The sequence below is a fragment of the Cebus imitator genome, unplaced genomic scaffold, assembly GCF_001604975.1.
Source record: "Cebus imitator isolate Cc_AM_T3 unplaced genomic scaffold, Cebus_imitator-1.0 Scaffold4, whole genome shotgun sequence".
NCBI lineage: Eukaryota > Metazoa > Chordata > Mammalia > Primates > Cebidae > Cebus > Cebus imitator.
In genome coordinates this window covers 5793109-5814360 of record NW_016107319.1, presented here as the reverse complement: position 1 = coordinate 5814360, position 21252 = coordinate 5793109, and the positions used below count along the sequence as shown (strand labels likewise).

The 21252-nt window shown below is 33.6% G+C and overlaps 2 protein-coding genes across 8 annotated transcripts in view; one reads left to right on the top strand and one right to left on the bottom strand.

Moving 5' to 3' along the window:
- Positions 1–12343, top strand: part of CLGN (calmegin) — a 48497-nt gene extending 36154 nt beyond the window's left edge. For all 4 annotated transcript variants that reach the window (XM_017534181.2, XM_017534197.2, XM_017534190.2 and 1 more), the window contains exons 9-15: positions 5015–5128; positions 5251–5401; positions 6925–7140; positions 8238–8363; positions 8571–8730; positions 10057–10157; positions 11500–12343. In XM_017534181.2, the coding sequence (XP_017389670.1) occupies positions 5015–5128; positions 5251–5401; positions 6925–7140; positions 8238–8363; positions 8571–8730; positions 10057–10157; positions 11500–11580 (949 nt within the window). In that variant the 3' untranslated portion in view covers positions 11581–12343. The remainder of the gene's footprint in view (positions 1–5014; positions 5129–5250; positions 5402–6924; positions 7141–8237; positions 8364–8570; positions 8731–10056; positions 10158–11499) is intronic.
- A 5806-nt stretch (positions 12344–18149) lies between these two features.
- The window catches only part of SCOC (short coiled-coil protein), a 48351-nt gene continuing 45248 nt past the window's right edge, over positions 18150–21252 (bottom strand). For all 4 annotated transcript variants that reach the window (XM_017534222.2, XM_017534214.2, XM_037740406.1 and 1 more), the window contains one exon: positions 18150–19734. In XM_017534222.2, the coding sequence (XP_017389711.1) occupies positions 19592–19734 (143 nt within the window). In that variant the 3' untranslated portion in view covers positions 18150–19591. The remainder of the gene's footprint in view (positions 19735–21252) is intronic.

Below are 21252 nucleotides of genomic sequence, written 5' to 3'. Positions count from 1 at the left end.
ACCCAGGAGGCGGAGGTTGCGGTGAGCCGAGATCGCGCCATTGCACTCTAGCCTGGGTAACATGAGTGAAACTCCGTCTCAAAAAAAAAAAAAAAAAAAGGAAAATTTGAACAGAGACACACAAGGAGAAAGCCATGTGACAAAAGAGGCAGAGACTGGTGTCATGTACCCACAAGCCAGGGAATGCCAAGGATTTCCAGAAGCTAGGAAGAAGCAAGGAAGGATCCTCCCCTCGAGCCTTTGGAGAGAGCATAGTCCTGCCAACAACTGTGATTTTGGGCTTCTAGCCTCTACAACTACAAGATATGTGGCAGCCCCAGGAAGTTAATACATGTCTTTATAACTTAGTCTTAGCAGTAGCAAATCTTTGCTCATTAATAGCAAGTTATTAGGCCCATGCTCAAGAAGAGGGAATTTTGTATGGGAGTGAGTTACCAGGAGGTAGGGATCATTGGAAACCCACTTCAGATGCTGCCCGCCTCAGTCAGAGAGGAATGCAGTCCTGATCAGCATTCTGATTGCAACCCATCAAAGAGGCTAATCCAGAGGACCTAACTAAGTTATGCTTAGATTCCTGACCTACAGAAACTACACGAAAAGAGATGTGACTATTTTAAGCCCCTAAATATTGAAGCAATTCGTTATGCAGAAATAGACAATTAATATAAGATATATTATGTACAAATATCTCCTCCCAATCTGGAGCTTGCCTTAATTTTATTAATAGAAATTTTAAATTTTCATGAGGTATAATTTGTGAATATTCATCTTCGATAATTCATGTCTTTTGTGTTTTACCCAAAAAAATTTTGCCTAAATGAAGATCACAATGGTATTCCTTTTTTTCTTCTAAACAAATAATTTTCATTAAAACTCTGTTCTGAGTTAGTTGTTTTATATAGTGTGAAATATAAATCAAGATACAGTACTTCTCTCTTATTTGTGGGGAATATGGGCCAAGACCCCCCAATGGATGCCTGAAATCAAGGATAGTACTGAACCCAATAAATACCACTTTTTTTTGTAGGCATACATACTTAAGATAAAGTTCAGTTTTTTAATTAGGCACAATAATAGATTAACAATAACTAAAATAAAATAGAACAATTTTAACAGTATACTATAATAGGAATTATGGGAATATGGTCTTTCTCTCTCTCAAAACATCTTATTGTACTGTACTCACCCTTCTTGTGATGACATGAGATGGTAATTCACATCACATTCACATTTAACTGAAACTGCAGAAAGCAGTTAAGGAGGGGACTACTGTACATTTTAAAAAATACAGATGCCTAATTGTTTCAGCATCTCTTATCATCTGTTTAATGTCTGTAATAATCTGATGTCCTCGCTTTCATTCTTAATTTGGTAATTTGTGTTTTTTTCTTGGTATGTATAGCTAGAGGTTTATCAATTCTATATAACTTTTTGAAGAATCAGCTTTTTTACTGGTTTTTCCCCTCTGTTGTTCTCTTTCTACTTCATTATTTTCATCCTTCCTACTTTGGACTTAATTTGCTTCTTTTTTTTCCTAATTTATTAGGGTAGGAAATTTTCCTTTTCCAAAAGCAGTGCCTGTAAATTTTCTCTAAGCATTTCTTTACATTCCACGAATATGTCATTTATAATAGCATTCAGTTCAGACTGTTTTCTAATTTCCATGTGATTTCTTTGATCTATGTGCTTTTTAAGTGTGTTTCTTTATTGTAAATTGTTTATGAATTTTCCCAATATAATTTTTACTTTGACACCCAATTTAATTAAATTGTGATCATACAGAAAATATTATTTATGAGTTTAGACTTTTAAAAATATATATCAATTGTATCAAGTTGGTTGATAGTGTTGTTCAAGGTTTCTATTATCCTTAATGGTTTTCAACCTGTTTGTCGAAGAGTGTTGTCTGAGAAAAGAGTATTAGAGTTTTCATTTATAATGGTGGATTTTTCTTTATTTACTTTCAGTTCTGTCAGGTTTTGCTTTGTGGGTTTTGAAGATGTTAGTAGATGCATTCACAGTATTTCAAGACCTCTTGAGGAACTGACCCTTTTATTATTGTAAACTTTATAAACACAGTGTTTTATAATAGTCTCTTGAAGTCCACTTGGTCTGATATTAAATCAGCACTCCTGCTTTCTTTTAAATTACGTTTATATGGAATACTATTTTCCATTGTTTACTTGTAACATATACATGCCTTTATTTTTAAAGTAGATTTCTTATAGACAAATTATATTTGGGTCTTTGGAGTATTTAAACCATCTACGTTTAATGTAGTCATTGACGTAGTTACATGTAAGCCTACCACCTCACTACTTGTTTTCTGTTTGTTCCATGTATTCTGTGGTCCTTTATAAAAATTTTTTTTCCAACTTGTTTTTGACCGAGTTATTTTCTATTATTTTAGTATTCCATTTTGTCTTCTCTGTTGGCATATTAGCTTTTCCTCCCTAGTTTATTGTTTTATTCTTGCTCCTGTTCACAATATACATCTTTAACTTATCTTAGTCCACCTCAAATAATAATATACTACTTCACATCTGATTTAACTTGATAAGAGTCTTATATTTCCCCTTTGCATCCTTCATGCTGTTTTCATACATTTAGTTACATATATTGTGAAGGCCACACAAAATTCTTATTTTACTCGATGTCTTTTAATCATATGAGGGAAAATGTATTTTCATTTACCCATATATTTGCCATTTCTGGTACTCTTTTTCCTTTTGTGTAGACACAAAACATGTTGCCATTTTTCTTTTGCCTGAAAAACTTCCCTTAACTTATCATAGTGCATATCTGCTGTCACTGAATTCTCTCAACTTTCATTTGTCTGAAAATTTATTTTACTTTAACTATTGAAAAATAACTAGTAACCTATAATCCAATAGTGAAAATATCCTCCAAAAATTATTCTCTTTCAGAGCTTACATTGTTTCTCATGAGAAGTCACTTTTTATTCTCAACTTTATTCTCTTCTACCTAATTTGTTCTTGGCTTGGTTTTAAGATTATTTTATTATTAACAATTTCAACAGTTTGATTTTGCCGTGCCTTGATGTAAATTTCTTCATGTTTATCTTGTTTAGGTTCTTTGAGCTTCTTGGAAAGTAGGTTTATAATTTGTATCAAGTTTGGATAATATTTGGAGATTATTTCTTCAAAGTTTTTATATGTTCTTCACTATCTCTTTTTCAGGGGATCTCTACTTAAATATATGTTGGACTGCTTTAGATGGTCTCGCTGAGAATTTGTTCGTTGTTTTTACCAGTTTTTCTCTGTGTGCTTCATTTTGAAAGTGCCTATTCCTGTTTCTTTAAATTCTTGTTTGGTTGTAAACATTGGGGCTACTACCTATTCAAAACACAGTATGTTTTCCCTGGAAAGCCAAAAGTATTAACTTGGTAACTCTTATAGACCAAGAGAGATATTGATTAGTAGTGAAAATTTCTTTGTCTTCCAGCAAATAATACAATAGGGAAAGAACACGTACAAGGTAGGAAGAGCAGTCTGGTTTTTTAAAAAGTTAATAAAAGGCCACAATCAATGCATCATTTTCATGAATGCATTCATACTGTCAGAAAAGGTAGAACTGTATCCTTCCATGTGAGCTTTCTAACATTGCTTCGTATTTGTTTACCCATAAAGAATACGTTTGCCCTTAAATTAGAGAAACCACATATAATTGCTTCATTCTGATTGTTGAAATGTGTTAAAATTTGTTTTACAAAGTACTAAAAGAAATGCTCTATTAAATTTTAACTTCTGATTACTCTGAACACTCAGAGACTCAAGATGACATTGATATCAGGCAAGCATAAGTCTATACATTTATAGAGTTGATTATTTCTGTTTATTTTGTAACTCATTTGGAAAATCATGAAGTGGATTCTTGGTTAAAATTTCTATCTTTCTGTAATGATGAAAATTTTATTAGTAGTTTAGTACTTTATGTTTATATACTTTTGAATTTACTGTTATTTTTAAAATAAAAATACTAGAATTAAATAAGGAGTGTTAAAAAATTATATCGGAATAGGGAAGATCTTTCCATATATGACATAAAATCCAAGAATCCTTTAAAAATAAGTTCAACTACATGAAAATAAATCATTTGTATATTGCAAAAAAACAACCTCCCTAAACTATTTAAAAAAACACACAAGAACCAGGAAAAATTATTTTCCATTATATAATTGGCAGCTAATTTATCATATAAAGGTAATGAGATCAGGAAAATGATTTTTATGTATCACTTATGCTACTAAATGTACATTCAAACTACAATGAGACACCATTTTTCACCTATCACATAGGCAAAAATCAAGAAGTTTAGTAACACTCTTCACAAGGACAGGAGAAAATAGGTACTTTTGTACACTGCTGGTAGGAGTGGAAATGTAGTATAGCCATTAAAGAGAGTAATGTGGATGCTACTATCAAATTTAAGATGTACGTACTCTTACAATTATGTTTTCACAGGTGAGAAACTGCATATGTTCTAGGACATTCACTGTAGCATTGTTTGTATTAATATAATAGTAAAATTTTGAAAACACTAAATGTCCTCCAAAAGGAGATAAGCTAAATAAATTATGGTATATTCTCAAGTAGAAAACTATGCAATTGTTAAGAATGAAGCATTATATATAAATAATGAAGCTCCTAGAATAGTCTTGACACATAGAAAGCATGCAATATATATTTGTTGACGAATGACTTGAGTTTTTAAGTGACAAAAGCAAGGTCTAATACATTATGTATAGAATGCTATCATTTGTATTTTAAAAAAAGAATGTATACATGTGCATGTATGCATAGAGCACAACAGGGAATATGTACCGAAAATTGGGAAGTTAGCAGAAGATTTAGGTGGGTGGTAGATGAGAACAAATAATAGACACAAACAAAAGGAAGGGAAATAATTTTATGGTACTTTCTGAGTGTTGTAACATATGAATTTTTAAACTTTTTGAATAATTAGTAATTAACATAAAACGTTGTATTTACAGGGATGAAAGTGAACCTGCCCAAATAGAAGATTTAAGTGTTGTTAAACCTGCTGGCTGGCTTGATGATGAACCAAAATTTATCCCAGATCCTAATGCTGAAAAACCTGATGACTGGTAAGTACTCTTCATCTTCAAATGTTGATTTGAAATGTTTCTTACATGCATTTTTGTTACTAGTTTACATGACTGATCTGAGACTTGAGGTAACTGTATTTGCCTTGTTCTAATGTCCTAAGGAATGAAGACATGGATGGAGAATGGGAAGCACCTCAGATTCTTAATCCAGCATGTCACATTGGGTGTGGTGAGTGGAAACCTCCCATGATAGATAACCCAAAATACAAAGGAGTATGGAGCCCTCCACTGGTCGATAATCCTAACTACCAGGTAACAACCACTTGTTCCAATTTTTTAGTGACGTTAAAAATGTTGTGATCTTTTCTGTTTATATATCTAATTAATTATGTTATCTTTCAGAAGTTTCACTTGTAATTTTAACATATCAAAGAAAATATACTCCAACTAATTTGTACTTTAAAAATAGAGCATCATTTATTTAATTTTCTGGGGAAAAAATTAAAAACTGAAGATAAATCACTTCATACTATATTCTTCCCTAATTATCAATTGATGCTCACTTTGAAATAAAGTTCTATTTTAGAAGTAAATATAAGAATTGAATTCTGATCAAATAGACTCACACTGTACATTTTAGTAAGTAATGCCTTGCTTAATTAATATACTTATCCTTTAGTATTATTAAAATTCTGATTTTTTTTTTTTTCCTGAGAGTCTTCCTCTGTCACAAAGGCTGGTGTGCAGTGGCACGATCTCGGCTCACTGCAATCTCCACCTTCCTGGTTCAAGCAGTTTTCCTGCCTCAGTCTCCCTGCTAGCTGGGATTACAGGTGTGCACCAGCATGCCTAGCTAAAGTTTGTATTTTTAGTGGAGACAGGATTTCACTAACTTGGCCAGGCTGGTCTCAAACTCCTGACCTCATGATCCACCTGCCTCAGCCTCCCAAAGTGCTGGGATTACAGGAGTGAGTCAACAAGCCTGGCCTTGATTTTTTTCTGATCTCAGACATCTTTTGAGTGTACCTAGCTTTTTATATTAAAGATTTCTATGTTATCCACTTAGCCCTCTAGTTTTATCTTTGTAATTATTTATGGACACATTCTAACATATATATGCAGTTTCATATTCTAAGTACTCACTGTAGCTTTTATTAAAAGCATTTAACACAAAATGTTTCTTTTGGTAAATTTTTTTATTTAATGTCTGTCTCTTTTATTAGACTTCAAACTCCATAATACAGGAACCATGTAGGTCTCCATCATCTAGCATAGTGCCTGGCCATGAATACATACATGTGATGGTGGAGTGAGTCAGTGAGCAATGATATTTTCAGATATATTTGATTTAATTGACAGTTTAATCAATTAGGATCTAATGGGAGTTTTATGTTGAGTAGTTGTGCTGAGATTCAACCATACCTGATTAATGATACCTGTCATGGGTATATGTTAAATTGAGTGGCCCCATTTTTGCTATACAGTGATCTTTCTGATTTGGACAAATTGAACACCTTGCATTGAATAACTTTACTAAATCTAAGAAAATTATCTAAAATAGATAAATTGTGAAATTTACTTATGTTTCTGTGTATGTTGGATTTTCCCTTTTCCTTTTTTGTAGAATTTAAAGTATCACTCACAGAGAACATTGTGTATAGAGCAAAAAGAAACAAGATTTTATTTCCAGTATATTACTAATGAATTAATGTCAGTTAAAGTTTTCTTCTTCCCAGTTAGCATTGCTAATTTCATTCAACAGCAGATACTTACTAAGCAGCATTTATAATGAAGTTATTTTATTTGAAAACCTATTCAATTACTTTTTCTTCTAGGGAATCTGGAGTCCTCGAAAAATTCCTAATCCAGATTATTTTGAAGATGATCATCCATTTCTTCTGACTTCCTTCAGTGCTCTTGGTTTAGAGCTTTGGTCCATGACCTCTGATATCTACTTTGATAATTTTATTATCTGTTCAGAAAAGGAAGTAGCAGATCACTGGGCTGCAGATGGTTGGAGATGGAAAATAATGATAGCAAATGCTAATGAGGTATGGTATTGACCAATTGCAGTAGTGATATAACTATGAATAATAATAATAAGACTTGGTCTTGGTTATAGGTTATTCAGATGGCTCTTTTAAAGGTAAATAAATGTGCAATAATTATTAAATGCTTAGGAAATGTATTTGAATAAGTTTATGTAGACAGAATATTTTGCTTTTTATGTTGCTTCATTGCAAACTACATAACTATATATGCATATGTAAGTCCTCATTTTATTCATTAAATTATAATAGCTCTAATGGGATTTAAGGCTTATTTACTATTTGTAGAAGAAGACTACTTAATATCTTTGTCATCTTGCCAATTCAAGGCCTAATGGTAATCTAAATATTACTATTTATTCATTTTAACTATTTTTTACTTAGAAGAATGTACAAAGAATTTATAGTTTAACATTATTAAATTCTGTTCCAGTTTTTTTCCCCACATCTTAACACTGTTTAGAAAAGGTTAAATTAAATATTTCAACACAATGCATCTTAGAAATGTATCTTTAAATTCAGTTGCTATAAAGAAAAATTCATATCTTACATTTAGTTGCTTTGGTCACTAGCAAAAAACCATCAAGAGTAGGTAAAGAAGGATTCTCCTTTTGAACCTCTTGTAACTAAAACATTTAATGCTTTTTATTTTATTTTAATAAGAGAAATAATATGCTTATTGAGGGTCTTGTGTAGGAAATATGTTTATATAAAAACAAACAATTCTGAGGTATGATTTTTAGTAAATTCTTTAAAAGTACAGAATGAATGATCACTTCAAATGAACCAGGTAATACGTCCATAAAAGATAGTTCTATTCTGAAATTTACCAAAAAGGAAAATTACCATATTTCTTGCCAGTGTGTTAGAAGTTTCCATTTTTGTCATAACGTATTTTTGCTACAAAGTCTCACTCACTGATGCATGCTAATAATTAAATTAGACTTTACAAAGTATAAGGTGGGAAAATGAAACTTTTACTTACAAGTTCATCACTCCTTAATATAAAATGCCCGAGTAAATAAATTCTTTGTATCTTGTCTTACCCAGTAATGTCCTGTAAAATTTGAATTGCATTTTTATGCTTATCTCGTCTACAGCCTGGTGTTTTAAAACAGTTAATCGCAGCTGCTGAAGGGCACCCATGGCTTTGGTTGATTTATCTCGTGACAGGAGGAGTGCCAATAGCATTAATTACTTCATTTTGTTGGCCAAGAAAAGTAAAGGTAAAGAAAATAGATTTCCTTCAACTTCTTTCCCCCAAATTTCTTATTAATAGTTCTATATATATTGAGCAAATGATTCTTAAAAGTAATAAATGTTTCATAAGTTTTACTGATAGTTCATTATGTATGTTATCAATTATTGCAAAAAAAGTTTTTCAAAACAGTGCTCTGCCTTTAGTAAAAATAACTTATGTTAAACTACCACAGAAGAAATATAAAGATACAGAGTATAAAAAACCCGACATATATATACCACAAACAAAGGGAATACTAGAGCAAGAAGTAAAGGAAGAGAAAGCCGCCCTGGAAAAACCAATAGACCTGGAAGAGGAAAGAAAGCAAAGTGATGGTGAAATGCTTGAAAAAGGTAAGACAATGGTAATGATTTGTAATGGAGACCCTGGATAAAGCTCATAAAAACAGTATATTACCTTGAAATAACTAGCTGTTGCACTTGTTTATTATCAAGTTTATACATCTGACTCTTCCAAGAATATGTGACTATGGCAAAGGGAAGTAATAGTCTTCTCAGCAGCCACCCTGTTTATAGTTTTTGTGTTTTAGGAAGAAGGAGATTTAAATAGTGTTCAGTTGCTTCAGAGCCTAGCAGTTATGAATCCCATAGGCCGTAGCTTTTTGCAAGGATATTTCCTGCATCTGGGAATGTAGAAGATGAGAAGGAGAATGATGGAGGGTATATATCATGGCCTCTATAGAAAAGGAATAGATATAAAGCAGGTGATTGCAGCAACAAAATCAACACCAAGTCTTCCAATGGCTATTGTTAATCAGATGCTTATCATATAGAAAAATAATTTAATTAATTTTCTAAAAGAATTGCTGAACCTATATCCCCCTCCCACACAATATTAAACTCTTGAAGATGTTAGAACTGAAGTCACCCTTTGGTGGCTCTCCATTGAGACCTCCCTACATGAGGTAGAAATAAAACTATTGATTTTCCTGGTGTCACAAGCCAAATATACTGAAGCACTATTTTTCACTCACTTGATGAAGTGAGTGATATCGATGTCTGGATCAACCTTATTTTGAGGGCATTTGAGTATCAGAAGGGCTTGCTTGTATAAAGGTACTTTTACCTATATACGCAGTCCCATACTGTGGATGGAGAACTACATGGAAGAAGTAGAGTTGATTTTTCACCTTTCTTTTCCCCAAAGCCCATTCTTGGTGGGGTAGGGGTTTTAACTTTATATGGCTCCTAGGACATTCTTAATATCTTTTGGTAACGATGATGACAAAAGTTAGAGGTTCTGCTAAGTGGAATCCTGAGGAGGGTCAATAACTGAAAAAATGCATGATAATGTCCACAGAGAACAAACATAAATAAATAGCATATTAACGAATAAAAGATCACCAAAAAGTAGAGGAAGTATTTCCCAAGACAAGAACACAGGAAAGATTATTAGTTTTTGGTTTTCATATTACATACAGACTGAATCTTAAGAATTTTTTTAAACCTGTCCCCCAACTCAGATATGATGATTCATTTGTAAAATATGATATACTGTAATGAGTATTTATAATTTTTAATTTTGAATGGAAGGAGTTTCTTCTAAATCTTGGAATAAGTCTTGGAATTTAAATAAATCCTCTTTATTGTATTTAATAGTTTTCAGCAGCAGAATTCTAATTTACTGAGACTTTGCGTTTAATAAAATCTGTATTCTAGAAGAGGAAGATGAACCTGAGGAAAAGAGTGAAGAAGAAATCGAAATCATAGAAGGGCAAGAAGAACTTAAGAAATCAAATAAGTCTGGATCAGAGGATGAGGTAAGCAACACTTTAACTGAAAGTAAACTGGTTTCTATGTATAGTTGTTATCCATAAAAAGTTCTTTCAATAAAAGCAGCAATCTGGTTTATGAGAAAAATTTTGCCATGTTTCTCTCAGCTTTTATAAGAGCTTCTATATTGTTTTTAAAACATATTCATAAGGAAGAAATTTAAAATACTATAGTTTATATTGTCTCAATACCTAGTAAAACAGTATAGAGCAAGTCTATGACTTACAAAATATAAAGATAGAATACATCAATCCAAAATTATAATTTTCTCATTGAAATTCTATTGAAAAGCATAATAAATATTGTTTGAATATTTAAAAGATAATTGTCATTATTATAATTTTTATACCTGTTGTAAAACATCCTTATTGTCTCAACATTTTGCTGCCACATTTTGAAATATTTCATTCACTGGGTAGTTTAGTACTATCTGCCTGATAGGGTACTTTTCTCAAATCTTTAATTAACTTTTTCCCCCCCTAACGATTAGTACCTCTTTTTGTGTCCTGATATAAAATGGAACTTTGCACAGTGCTTTTTTTTTTTTTTTTGTAAGTTATTATGGAATGAGAAATCCAGAGTATAATTAGAGCCAGGGCTTTCTTTTTCCTTTTTTTTTTTTTAACCCAGCATAAACCAAAAACCTGTTTTCTCGGCCCTTAAAGAATTGCATAGCCTTACCCCACTGAGTCACCATCCTAACATATTACATTCTAACTACTTAGGTGGGGTAAAAGTACAGTTCTGCCCGTTTTTGCATGTGATGAAATAAATTTTGTAGTTTATCTATTTAAAGAAACCCTCCAAATAAATTCAGAGTTATTGTTGTTTAAGTGTCTCTTAATGTTTACCTAGTACACATACTGGTTTCTGGTCTTACTGCCCTCTGAGTTTTTAAAGAGACTTTGGAGAACATTATCTAGTATGAATATCCATATTTAGGGAGAGCTAAGTGAAAAGAATTTCTTCCAGAGCAGAGTTTTAAATAATCATTGTGTCTTCTGTGACTTTCTTAAAATAATACCTGCAGTCATTTACTTGAACGTGTATTCTATTTACATTTGCTTTACAAAACATTTTGTATACCTTCAAAAATACCTTAATTCCATCTTTCAGTCTTTCCATCTTCTTATGTGTATGTGTCAGCTAGAATACGTCAACTTTTGTATAACCCTGAGAAATAGCTACGACTTTATTTTATATAATACCTTCATGATAGCACTTGATGGGTAGCACATATATTTTAGAGAATAATAAATATATTGCTTACTACTATCTACTAGTTACATGTTACACTAAAAGAAACATTTTCATAATTATTTTTTCTAGATGAAAGAAGCAGATGAGAGCACAGGATCTGGAGATGGGCCAATAAAGTCAGTACGCAAAAGAAGAGTACGAAAGGACTAAATTAGATTCAAGTATTTTTAATTCCTGAGAGATATTTGGCATTCTAAAATCAGCATGCCAGCCCTGAACTTGAATCAATCTGCACATCCTGTTTCTAATATCTAGCAACATTATTCTTTCAGACGTTTATTTTAGTCCTTCATTTCAGTGGAAAAGGCAACTCTGAAGTTACCTGGTCTTTGAATTTAAAACAAAAGTGGCTCATTACATATTGGATCTAAGATATTAATACCATTACAAGTTTACACAGTTTTAGTTGTTCTAAGATAGTTTTGGTTTGTACAGAACAAAATAATATGTAGCAGCTTCACTGCTATTGAAAAAATCAGTTACTGGAATTTCCAATTAAATGGCTATACAACAATGTAACTGGTAGTTCTATAGTAAAAATGAGCATGTGTTCTGTTGTACAGAGCTAAATGCAATAAAGTTTCTGTACAGTTGTTTGATTCTATCAACAATTGAAAGTGTTGTATGTGACCCACATTTACCTAGTTTGTGTCAAATTATAGTTATGGTCAGTTGTTCACTTAAATTATAGATTCCTTTAAAGAGGTGCCTTGTTTGTAGAATCACCGGATTATATTGCAGCATATTTCACATTTGAATACAAAGATAATGGGTTTTATCAAAACAAAATGATGTACAGATCTTTTTCAAGTTTTTAAAGTTGCTTTATGCCAGAGTGGTTTACCCCATTCTCAAAATTTCTTATACACACATTGCTATTGAAAATAAAATTTAAATATTTTTTCATCCTTAATACCCTATTTAACAGGTTATTATTGAGGAGGATTTATATAATTTTCCTTATACTAAGCAATTCTAATGACTGATGTCAATTTCATCATGCTTTTGTATTTTCTTTACTTATTTCCAGTGGGGTTGGAATGCTTTTTATCCTGACAAATTTAAATCTATTTTAAGTCTGTCATCTCATCTATAAGTAGCTTCAAAGCTGCCACTGCGGAGGATAGGAACAACTATTACTGTTGCTCTTCTTTTTAAAGCAGGTACCATGTCACTGGACTACATTATAATGGAGCTGTGTTGTTCCATTTAAAGTATTTTATTTATGAAATTCTTATGTTTGGGTAACAGGTTTAGACTCTTTGGAAGAGGATCTAAATCTTTGAGACCACAGAACTCCTTGCATATTAAGTATCTAGAGAACTTTCCACGTTAGGTAAGATTTTGGATTCCTTCATGGATGTACACAAATCCCATCCTTCGGCAAGCCCTCAACTATTCTAGGTTCCCATACAACTCCTTCCCCAATGAGTAAACTTAGAACTTATGAATAAGGAAAGTAAGTCTCTAGCCTCTGCTTTTACTGAAGGAAGCCAAACATAGCCACTAATACTATTCACTCCTTATTTCAAAGAGTGAATTGAAAAACAAAATAAGTTATTTACTCCATTGCTATGCTCTGAACTTCTATAAATTGGTGGTAGAAAATCTTAATACACAGTATTTAGCCATACTTTGTATACAAACTGAACACATTCTTCCTCTCTAGCTTGCTTTGCATTTGGGGTGTCCAAATGTACTAAACATATTGAATAATCCTAGATGAGAACCTTTTTTAATTTAATGAAAACTTTCTTGCCTGGAAAGTGTCTTGTATGTGAACATTTTTTCTAAAGATTGTTTAAAGTTTTTCTTTTTTTTTTTTTAACTTTCTTGGTTGCAGATTCATTTGTTTGGTAAAACTCCATGAACTTGCAGTGGTAAAATCTGAGCAACTGGTTTTGCCAAGTCACTGCTAATTCCTGTGCACATACCCCTTTGTGGATGTACCGTAGCTGATAAGTTTGACCAAAACTAAAACTCTAATGTATAACCTGTACTAGATCCATGCGGTAGACATAATCTTTCTTAATAATCAAATGGCTTTTTCCTTTTACTCTATAATCTGACTTTATTGTTTAAAATGGCCTACATTTTATCCATAAAGGAGAGAAATAAGTATATTTTGCTTTTATTTTAGTTTGCCTTTTTAGAGGCTTTTTAACTTGATCACTATAATGTCTCCCTTCTGGAATATTTTTTCCTGATAGTCTTGCTTCTATTAATCATTTCTCCAGCAAAACATCATGTTTCTAGAATTAGTGTTTTTGCAGTATCAGTCCACCTTTGAAGGAGAAACATGATGGAACTGCTTCCATGTTAAAATGAACCACTAGAAATGAATTTGATGTATCTTAAAATTTTAGAATTCTAGTCCAAAATGGTTTTGTATTCAGTAGAAACCATTCAGAATGGTTAAAACATAAATACATTACACTCTAGGAATCTGTGAACAGTTTTTTTGTTCTCAATTGTGGCTATATGTTTTAACTTTAGCAGGATTTAAAGATTAAATGTAAGATGGCTAAAGTAAGATAACTAAATCTTTTATATAAGTGATTTCTTAAAACATAAAAGAATTTCTGCATAAATTTCAATAATTTCTTCTCCCCAAAAGTATATAACTCCCATGTATTTCCAAAGTATGACAGTTGAATTTAGGAAATAATATTATCCCTAATCTGAAAGATCAGATATGAAGCAAGATGATGGGAGAGAGAATGTATGGAAGAGTAGGGTAGTTTTAGGAAGATGGGCAACAGGATAACTGGAAAAATGAGCTTTTACCACCTAACATAGTTATCACATATTTTGTGTTTGTTAAATGAATACTTTTTTGGTAAAATCTGGGGGTATTCCCAAATTTTAATGACACTTGAGAAACCATCTATAATGTATATATTTTAAAACAAGATAAATACATTATGAAATTGATTACAATGAATGTATAACTTTAGCTTCTGTTGTATCTCAACCCACCCCTTCATAGGTCCACAGGCCAATGGCCAACATAAAGTCCTTGTTTTAGCAAATGCTCCTTTTTTTGTTTTTGTTCTTTTGAGGAGACAGAGTCTCACTCTGTCACTCTGGCTAGAGTGCTGTGGCACCATCAGAACTCACTGCAGCTTTGAACTCCTGGGCTTAATCCTCCGATGTCAGCCACCATGCCCAGCTAATTTTTCAATTTTTTTTTTTTTGTAGAGACATGGTTTCATTATGTTGTTCAGGCTGGTCTCGAGATCCTAGGCTTAAGGAATCCTACTTTTGTGTCCCAAAGAGCTGGGCATTACACGCATGAGCCACCACACCTAGCCTTGTAAATTTGTCTTTTAAATATCATTCATCTCTGATTTCAGTGAAATAAACTGCAGCTAGTTTTCTGATAAGAAATTAAGAAATAGGAAATTAAGTCATTCTCTCTTCCAATTCTTAACCTTTCATATATTCATATTATCTGTTCTTTCATGATTTACAAGTGGGTTTAACAACTAAACTCTGGTGTTCACTGGTAGTAATTTTGGTTACATGCACATTGAAGATGTATATGATGACAACTACCACAAAGTGTTCAGGGAAAAACAAAATTTTTATGGGGCAAAGTAAAGAACGGCTTTACATTCTAAAGTTAAATCAATTTTGCTTTTCTTTGGACCATGAAATTAATTTTAGATTCTATAATTCAACTATCATTTTTCTTTATAAAAGGGACTAGATCACAGGGAAAAGTGACAGGTATAGAGATGCGACATTAACTGGTTGGAACTAAATGCATACATTCAGTTACTTTTCTACAAAAGGTTTTGTTGTTAGAATTCCAAAAACCAAAAATCTGAAAAGTAAAAGTTTTTTCCCAGCATTTTGGCAAGAAAATTCACTTGGTAGCTGAGTCTGACTTCTCCCACAAGGTTTTATATAGTCTCTTTATCCTACTTTAATACTCTCATTCTGCAGAAATATTAATATACTTGATTATAGGTGTTGTCCCCATCCCCATTTTGATGTCGTGAGTCCTAATATTTTATAAAAATCTGAAAATCTCCAAATTCTAAGACATCTGGCCCTACAAGTTTCGGACGAGGAACTGTGATTTGTAGTAACCTGCTGTGAGTCCAAAGGGAATATAAAGAGGACACATTCTGGATAGAATGGCAGTGTCAATATTGGGGGAATTCCTATTAGGGAATACTGAGGAAAATGTGCGTCTGTTTTGGGGATGCTATAACAAATTATAAGACTGGGTGGCTTATAAACAATAAATTTATCTCTCACAGTTTTGGAGGCTGGAAGTCTGAGATCAGTGTTGAGGGCCCTCTGCCAGGATGCAGACTGCTGTCTTCTATGTGGCACAAAAGAGCTCTCCAGGGTCTCTTTCCATAAGGGCACTAATCCCATTCAGGAGGGCTTCCCCCTCATTACCTAATTATCTCCCAAAGGTCCCACCTCCTAAAAGCATCACATTGGGGTTAGGATTTCAACCTAAGAATTTTGGGAGGACACATTCAGTCCCTGACAAGGAGTATGCTGATTTTTTCCCTGCCAAACATCATTCTAACAGCATGTAATCTAGGAATTGTTAAAGAAAAAGACATTCTGAGCAGTAAAGACTTTATTCAGGACTGCATGTGTTAAGACCATCACCCAATAAGGGAAATACATCAGGCTCAACTAACACAGCAAAGACAGCTGAGGATTAATAGTCAATGAGCAGTGATGAGGTCAGTGGATAGAAAACTGCTAAGTGGAGACATCAAAGGTAAGGTGATTTTTGCCAAAGACAGGCCAGGTTGGTGATCATCAGTTATTGAGGATGGGATTCTCTCTAAACTGATTTAGCAGGATTTTTACTAAAAATGGACTAGTCAAAAAGAGGGCTCAGAGGAGCCTCTCTAAAATTTGGTCAAGGAGAGTCTTTTCCAGAAGCTGGACACAGTCCCTGTGCACACTGTTTACCACCTAATGTAGGAATTGCCCTGAAGTATTGCATAGCAAAAACTAAGTATATAGCATTAGCTTACCATTATCATGACAACCAGGTCGGGATATATTTTGGCACCTACTAAGCTGATAGCTCTAGTTGGAAAAAGCCAGAATGTTAAATTAACTGGCTATTCCTTGATGCTTTTAGCAAGCTGTCAAAAAACTTGACATTTTCAAGCAGAGGTGGAAGGGAATAGACAAAGTTCAGATACAAGGAACCTCACAAAATTAAGCCAATTGTTTCTAAAGTCTGAATACCAGCAAAGGTTCAAAATTATTTTGAGGTGTAGGAGATTGGGGGGAAGCCCATGAAGACTCTTCTACCAATTGTTAAGTCAAACAAAGGAACCCAGCTTTGCAGTGATAATCTGCATGTAACATTCCCAGTGCAATCTTATTTTCAGTTGATCTCAAGATAGACTCCATTAAAGAGAGGAAAAAATAATGCATACTTTGAGAATTTGGTCAACAGCTTGGCTGTGGTTCTTTGGTATATGGAATCAGAAGCATATTGATAAAAAGGCTTGAGTTTTTGGAAGAATTATTTTCCAAAGAAAATGAGCTTGGCCTTAAAATGATAGGCCCAAGTTCACACCAGCAGGAAGTGGACTGTCTTCACAATTCTCATGGAGTGAACACCCAACCTCTATTTCCAAGGTAGCCATGGGAGAAAATGGATAAGGAATAACTTTCCAGAGGGGAAACCATAGAGTTCAATGAATACAAGGGTGTCTCCTGCAGAGATAAGGATCATAATCAAGTCTAATCAAGGAACTTCTCCACTAGGGACAAAATCTTCATACATCTCCAGGGAGCACTGCACAATTTTTGCATGTTTCCCTTTATTCCATTTTCCAAATTGAGACTTTTTATTTGGCCATCCTGTCCCCACTACAATATTACAAATGGGCAGTGGCGAGGGTGAGAACAAATAATCTGCTTATCAGTTTAGAGGTTGTCAGACTATTAGAAACCACATCTAAATGGATGGACCTTTAATAAAGATCCTAGATTGTGAGCTGAATCAGTAACTGGATGAAGAGGAATTATGTTCTATGTAAGGGAAGATAGTAGCACAAGAATAGCTTGGCTGAGGCTGCTAGTGGCCAGCAACCTTGTATTTATAGCTGGAATATGGCTTCCCAACTAGGGACTACATTTCTCAGCTCCTCTTATATCTAGATGTAACTAAGTCTCCACATCACTGAAATATGAGAAGACATAAGAGCCATTTCCAGGTGCAGCCCATAAAACCTTGCATATGTGCACTTCCACATTTTTTCTGCAAATTAGAATGGTAATAACTAGAGTGACTTGAAAGGCATGATTTAAAATGGCAGCACCATCCTCTACCAAAGTCCCTTAATAACTGTGTAACAAAGGCTGCTAGCATGCAATGCTGACCTTGGAACCACTGGTTGGGAGAGAAACTTCTGTATTTATATTATCACTAGGTCTCCTGCTAAAGTAGCTTAGCCTACTGTAAAAAATACAACTTACTTTTCCCTGAAGATCTTGGATCCTTTGAGTGCTTTGCTTTTTTTTTTAAGCTAATGTATAATATCCTGTGATACATATATTGATAACCAGTTATAGCTGTATTAATAAAAATATTCCCCTAAATAATCAGTAACTGGGTACTTAAATAAGATACACTATTCTGTGGCATTGAACAACCCTGGATACACCACTATACCTAAATACCCCATTTACTTATGCAACTATATCAAAACACACACAACCTCTGAAACAGCTTTTTATTAAACGGCAAAGCAGAACGGCAACACAATTTAAATGTCTGTAAATTAGGTCACAAAAGGGATGCAAAATGTTTGCACTTTGACTATTATATATTCATACAGCTAAAGTCATTCATCAGCTTTTACACCAATACATAAGATTATTCCATGATTAAAAGTAGCCCAAATCTAATAACCACAAGCTATATTAGTGGATCTCTTTTCCTATTTTAAGATTTTAGCATTACTTCCAATATTGATTTCCTTACCAAATGGAACCTACAAACTGAATTTTGAAAAGCTGTTAAAGGATGACTAAAACTCTTCAAGTAGCAGAGTTTACAGAAAATTCTAGAACAAGTGAGATAAAATACTGAGCAAGATAAGAATACATGTAAAACTCTCCCATTTTATTCACTATTCTAATACTAATACACTGTTAAGGAATTTTGCAAAAGTTGATCTGCTGGGTACGAATAAACTTAGAAACCAAACTGTAACTGTTCTCATCCAGATGTGGCTTACATAAGGGTAGTCAAACTTAATCTACTTTCATACATATTTCCCAAAAGATCTAGTCTGTGCCAGAGAAAACACAAATCTGGAGTGAAAATATCTGGAGTTGGTTACTACTGTTTACCAAGTACTTCTCCACCCTATTTCTATTTTTCCTCTAAATTTTCTATTTTAAACACACACATAACCAGAAATTATATATTTTCAGATAATGAGTTACTTTGTGCAAAAAGAAGTTATTAACAACAAATACTCCCAAGTTAATTCAGTTTCAAAGAAAAACCTTCATTTTTAGCCTCCATCTATTTCCAATTTATTAAAGAGAAACCAGCATTCCTATCTTAATATTAAATATCACAAATAACAAGCCCTAGCTGTGACAGGATCTTATTTTGGTTAAGTTCCAACAATTAAAATACAGGTTACTCTCAGAGATGATTAACTATTAAAATTACTTTTACAAATGTGAAACCAGTTTTTTTCCTTAAGGGAAGGGAAATAGGAAGGAAGAGGCAAATGGAGAAGAGGCACAAGATGGTGGACAGGGTACATAAAGCTGTGCATTCAGTACATGATTTTGGTCACTTTATCACAACATGGTGGTTATTTTCTTGTATATCTTACTAATCCTATAATAAAAGACTGCTGAACCTACAAATTCGATAAAACATTCATCTTTAAGTTTCATAAATATATGCAATTCTAATTATAAAGTCTCTACAATACATTTGCACGTTTTCATAGACTAACATAATACACAAACTTATGGAAGTCTCCTGTTATTGTGTTACTTTTGTCTACATCTGACATTATCTTCATAAATATTCAATGAAGCCACAAACAAAGGTACTGTAACTTTTGGAATCTATCCAAGTTTTAAAGAAAAAATAATCAGCAGCAATTCCATAAAACAGAAGGGTGTCAATCCCTTACTTTCTTTTGCTTTTTGTGTCAGTTGTTTGAAAAACACTAGAAGCTGACATGAGGTTTTCTATATATTGTCCAAGAACTTGGTTTTCTGATTTTAGCTTCAGGTTTTCTTCCTTAACTGCATCTACTCTTGCAGACAGATCTATATAAAAAATAAACATGTCCATTATCAATAAAACGATAACAATGATTCCATATTTCAAAATTCTTAAGATTCATTCCTAAAAGAGATAACATAATCCTTAAATTTTAAGAATTCATTTTTTAGAGACAGCAAGGTAAACAAAGTAAACTGGGTGCAAATTAGTAGACAAATTCCTAAAAAGATACTTCACATTAGACTAAATGTTATTCTTTGTAAACAGCATTAACACTGAATAGTTAACTTTAAAGTAATTTTTAAAAAAAGACTGTTTTTAAAATTTGAATTCTGGTTCATGTCTTAACATAAAATTATAACATCTTTACTAGAAATGTTTAAGATATACTTTAAGTTAACACAGTTGAATTCATATACTGGATACAGGCAGTCAGTTTCCAAGCAACTGATCATTTGTATTGTAACATTATCAAGAAATTCAACATATGCAGTTCCTAATGATCACATAAGAAGTTAATTCCAGCTGGGCAGGGCGGCTCATGCCTGTAATCCCAGCACTTTGAGAGGCCGAGGCGGGCGGATCATGAGGTCGCGAATTCAAGACCAGCCTGGCCAACATAGTGAAACCCGTCTCTACTAAAAATACAAAAAATTAGCTGGGTGTGGTGGCAGGTGCCTATAATCCCAGCTACTCAGGATGCTGGGGCAGGAGAATTGCTTGAACCCAAGAGGCGAAGTTTGCAGTGAGCTGAGATGCCACCACTGCACTCCAGCCTGGGAGATAATACAAGACTCCAACTCAAAAGAAAGAAGTTAATTCCATTCATTTATTTAACATATATGTATTTGGTGCATTGTAGGAGCCGGACATTGTTCTAGAAGCAATAGTAAACAAAACAAGTGTACATGTGCATTAATGGGGGGTGAGAGGGATCAGAAGCAAGCATTAAATAAGTAAATATACAGGATGTCACACAGTGATGAGCTGGTCTGGTGAGAAAGCAAGAAGGGTAAGGGTTATAACGAAGCAGAAGGAAGGTTGCTCTTTTCAGGGTTGGTTATTTTGATTATGGGAATGTGACCAGAGACTTAATGGAAGTAAGGGAATAAGCCATAAAGATATATAACTAAGGGAAGAGGATTCAAACAGAAGGGAACAGCAACTGCTAAGAGGCATATTGGCATGTTGAAAGAACAGCAAGGAGGTGAGTCTGAGGTGGAATGCATGAGGCAATGTGTGTGACATGACTCAGCTTATAATAGGGGCCAGGCATTGTGGCTCACACCTGTAATCCCAGCACTTGGGGAAGCAAAAGCAGGCAGATCACCTGAAGTCAGGAGTTCAAGACCAGCCTGGCAAACGTAGTGAAACCCTGGCCCTACTGAAAATACAAAAATCAGCTGGGCGTGGTGGCAGGCACCTATAATCTGAGGTACTCGGGAGGCTGAGACAGGAGAATCACTTGAACCTGGGAGGTGGAGGTTGCAGGGAGCTGAGATCATGCCACTGCACTCCAGCTTAGGCAACAGGAGTGAAACTCCATCTTAAAAAAGAGAAAA